General features: G+C 59.9%; 1 protein-coding gene across 1 annotated transcript in view; it reads left to right on the forward strand.

Annotated features, from left to right (window-relative positions):
* Window positions 1-2,500, forward strand: part of LOC140419840 (interferon regulatory factor 8-like) — a 28,000-nt gene that overhangs the window by 12,551 nt on the left and 12,949 nt on the right. The window contains 1 exon segment of the mRNA XM_072503886.1: window positions 942-1,119. Within this exon segment, the coding sequence (XP_072359987.1) occupies window positions 943-1,119 (177 nt within the window). The 5' untranslated portion in view covers window position 942.

Below are 2,500 nucleotides of genomic sequence, written 5' to 3' on the forward strand. Positions count from 1 at the left end.
AGGACGGAGACGAGGAAGAAATTTCTTCACCCAGAGAGTGGTGATCCTGTGGAATTCGTTACCAAGGAAACAGTTGAGGCCAAAATATTGTGGCCGGTATTCTCTCCCCCCCCCCCCCCCCCGCCAGGTGGGGAGAATCGCCGGGGCACCATGCCGCCTCGACCACCCGCACGTGATTCTCTTCCCCCCCCCCCACCTTGAAACCCGCGCCGTGCGAATCACGCCGGGCCGCTCGGAACATCGCGGCGATTTCTCCGGCTCGGATGGGCCGAGCGGCGCGCGGAAAAAACGACAGTCCCGCCGCCGGCCGCCATTCACCCCTGGTCGCTGCCGGCGGGAACGCTGGGGAGGCTGGCCTGTTGTTGGGTGGTGGGGGGGGGGGGGGGGGGGGGCTCCGTGGCTCCGATGAGGTCTGGCCCGCAATCGGGCCCACCGATCGGCGGGCCGGCCCTCTCCCACCCGGGGCCTCTATCTAGCACGGCCGGCCCCTAAACACCGACCCCATGTTGGGTCGGGGCCGGCGCGCGTAAGAAGCACCCCGCGCATGCGCAAGATTGAGCTGCCCCAACTGCGCATGCGAGGGTTGATAGGCGCCGCATACAGAGATGGTGTGAACCGCTCCAGCGCCGTGCTGGCCCCCTGTGGGGGTCAGAATAGGTCATGTCCGGGCCCTGTTCGCGGCCGTCGTGAACGCGACAATGTTCACGACGGAGAGCGAACACTTGGCCTCAATATCGGAGAATCTCGCCCCTGTATGTTTCAAGAAACAGTTAAATATAGCATTTGGGTGAAGGGGATTAAAGGATATAGGGCAAGTGAGATGAGGCTATTGAGTTGGATGATCACAATGAATGGCGGAGCAGGCTCAAAGGGCTGAATGGCCTCCTCGTGCTTCTATTTTCTATGCCTCTATTTCACTCTCACTCTCTCACTGTGTGCAGGATGGCGGGAGGGGTGAGATGCACTCGCAAGCTGAAGCAGTGGATGGTCCAGCAGGTGGACAGCAACAAGTACCCGGGCCTGGTCTGGGAGGACCGCAAGCTGGGAATGTTCCGGATCCCCTGGAAGCACGCCGGCAAGCAGGACTACAGGCACGACGAGGATGCCGCCATTTTCAAAGTAATCCCCAGCACCACCATCCCCCACCCCTTCATGGCAACTGCCATCCGAGGTCGTCACGGGCAGACTATCGCAGTCTGGTGCCTGGTAGAAATGCGGGGGGGGGGGGGGGGGGGATCAGGGGGAGAGATCGCAAGGATCTGCAGGTCGGGTGGGGGTTTGCGGGGATAGGGCCGGGGGGGGGGGGGGGGGGGGGGGGGGCTCTTCCAGAGGGTCAAGCGAGGGATCAATGGGCCGAATGGCCTCCTTCTTCTCTGTACGGATGTCCCGGAAACCCTAGGCCCAAACCCTGGATTGGATTCGCCGTTCACCATGGGCGCGAACGATAGCACAGTGGTTAGCACTATGGCTTCACAGCGCCAAGGTCCCAGGTTCGATTCCCAGCTTGGGTCACTGTCTGTGCGGAGTCTCCTGTTCTCCCCGTGTGTGCGTGGGTTCCTCCGGGTGCTCCGGTTTCCTCCCACAAGTCCCGAAAGACGTGCTGTTTGGTGAATTGGACATCTGAATTCTCCCTCTGTGACCCGGACAGGCTCCGGAATGTGGCGACTGGGGGATTTTCACAGTCACTTCATTGCAGCGTTAATGTCAGCCCGCTTGTGACACGAATAGATTATTATTATTAGAATCTGAAGAAATAATTCTGGCATTTTCAGGGTGGCACAGAGGTCTGCACTGCGGCCTCACAGCTCAATCCGGCCCTTGGGTCACTCTGTGCGGAGTCTGCACGTCTCTCCCCGTGTCTGCGTGGGTTTCCTCCGGGTGCTCCGGTTTCTTCCCACAGTCCAAAGACGGCAGGTTAGGTGGATTGGCCATGATAAATTGCCCTGAGTGTCCAGGGTTACGGGGATAGAGCGGGGGGAGTGAGCTTGGGTAGGGTGCTCTTTCTGAGGTTCAGTGCAGATTCGATGGGCCGAATGGCCTACTTCTGCACTGTAGAGGCTCATGATTTTTGACCCAGCGACAGTGAAGGAACGGCCGATATATTTCCCAGTCAGGGTGGTGAGTGGTGGGGGCTCGGAGGTGGGAAGACTTGCAGGTGGTGGAGTTCCCCATGTGCCTGCTGCCCCTTGTCCTTCTCGATGGTAGAGGTGGTGGGTTTGGAAGGTGCTGTCGAAGGAGCCTTGGTGAGCCGCTGCGGTGCATCTTGTAGATGGTACACACGCTGCTGTCACTGTGCGTCGGTGGTGGAGGGAGTGAATGTTTTGTGGATGTGGGGTGCCGATCAAAGCGGGGCTGCTTTGTCCTGGATGGTGTCGAGCTTCTCGAGTGTTGTCGGAGCCGCACTCACCCAGGCAAGTGGAGAGTATCCCATCACACTCCTGACTTGTGGACAGGCGTTTGGGGGGAGTCAGGAAGTGAGTTACTCTCCGCAGGATTCCCA

This window comes from Scyliorhinus torazame, chromosome 5 (assembly GCF_047496885.1).
Source record: "Scyliorhinus torazame isolate Kashiwa2021f chromosome 5, sScyTor2.1, whole genome shotgun sequence".
Lineage (NCBI taxonomy): Eukaryota > Metazoa > Chordata > Chondrichthyes > Carcharhiniformes > Scyliorhinidae > Scyliorhinus > Scyliorhinus torazame.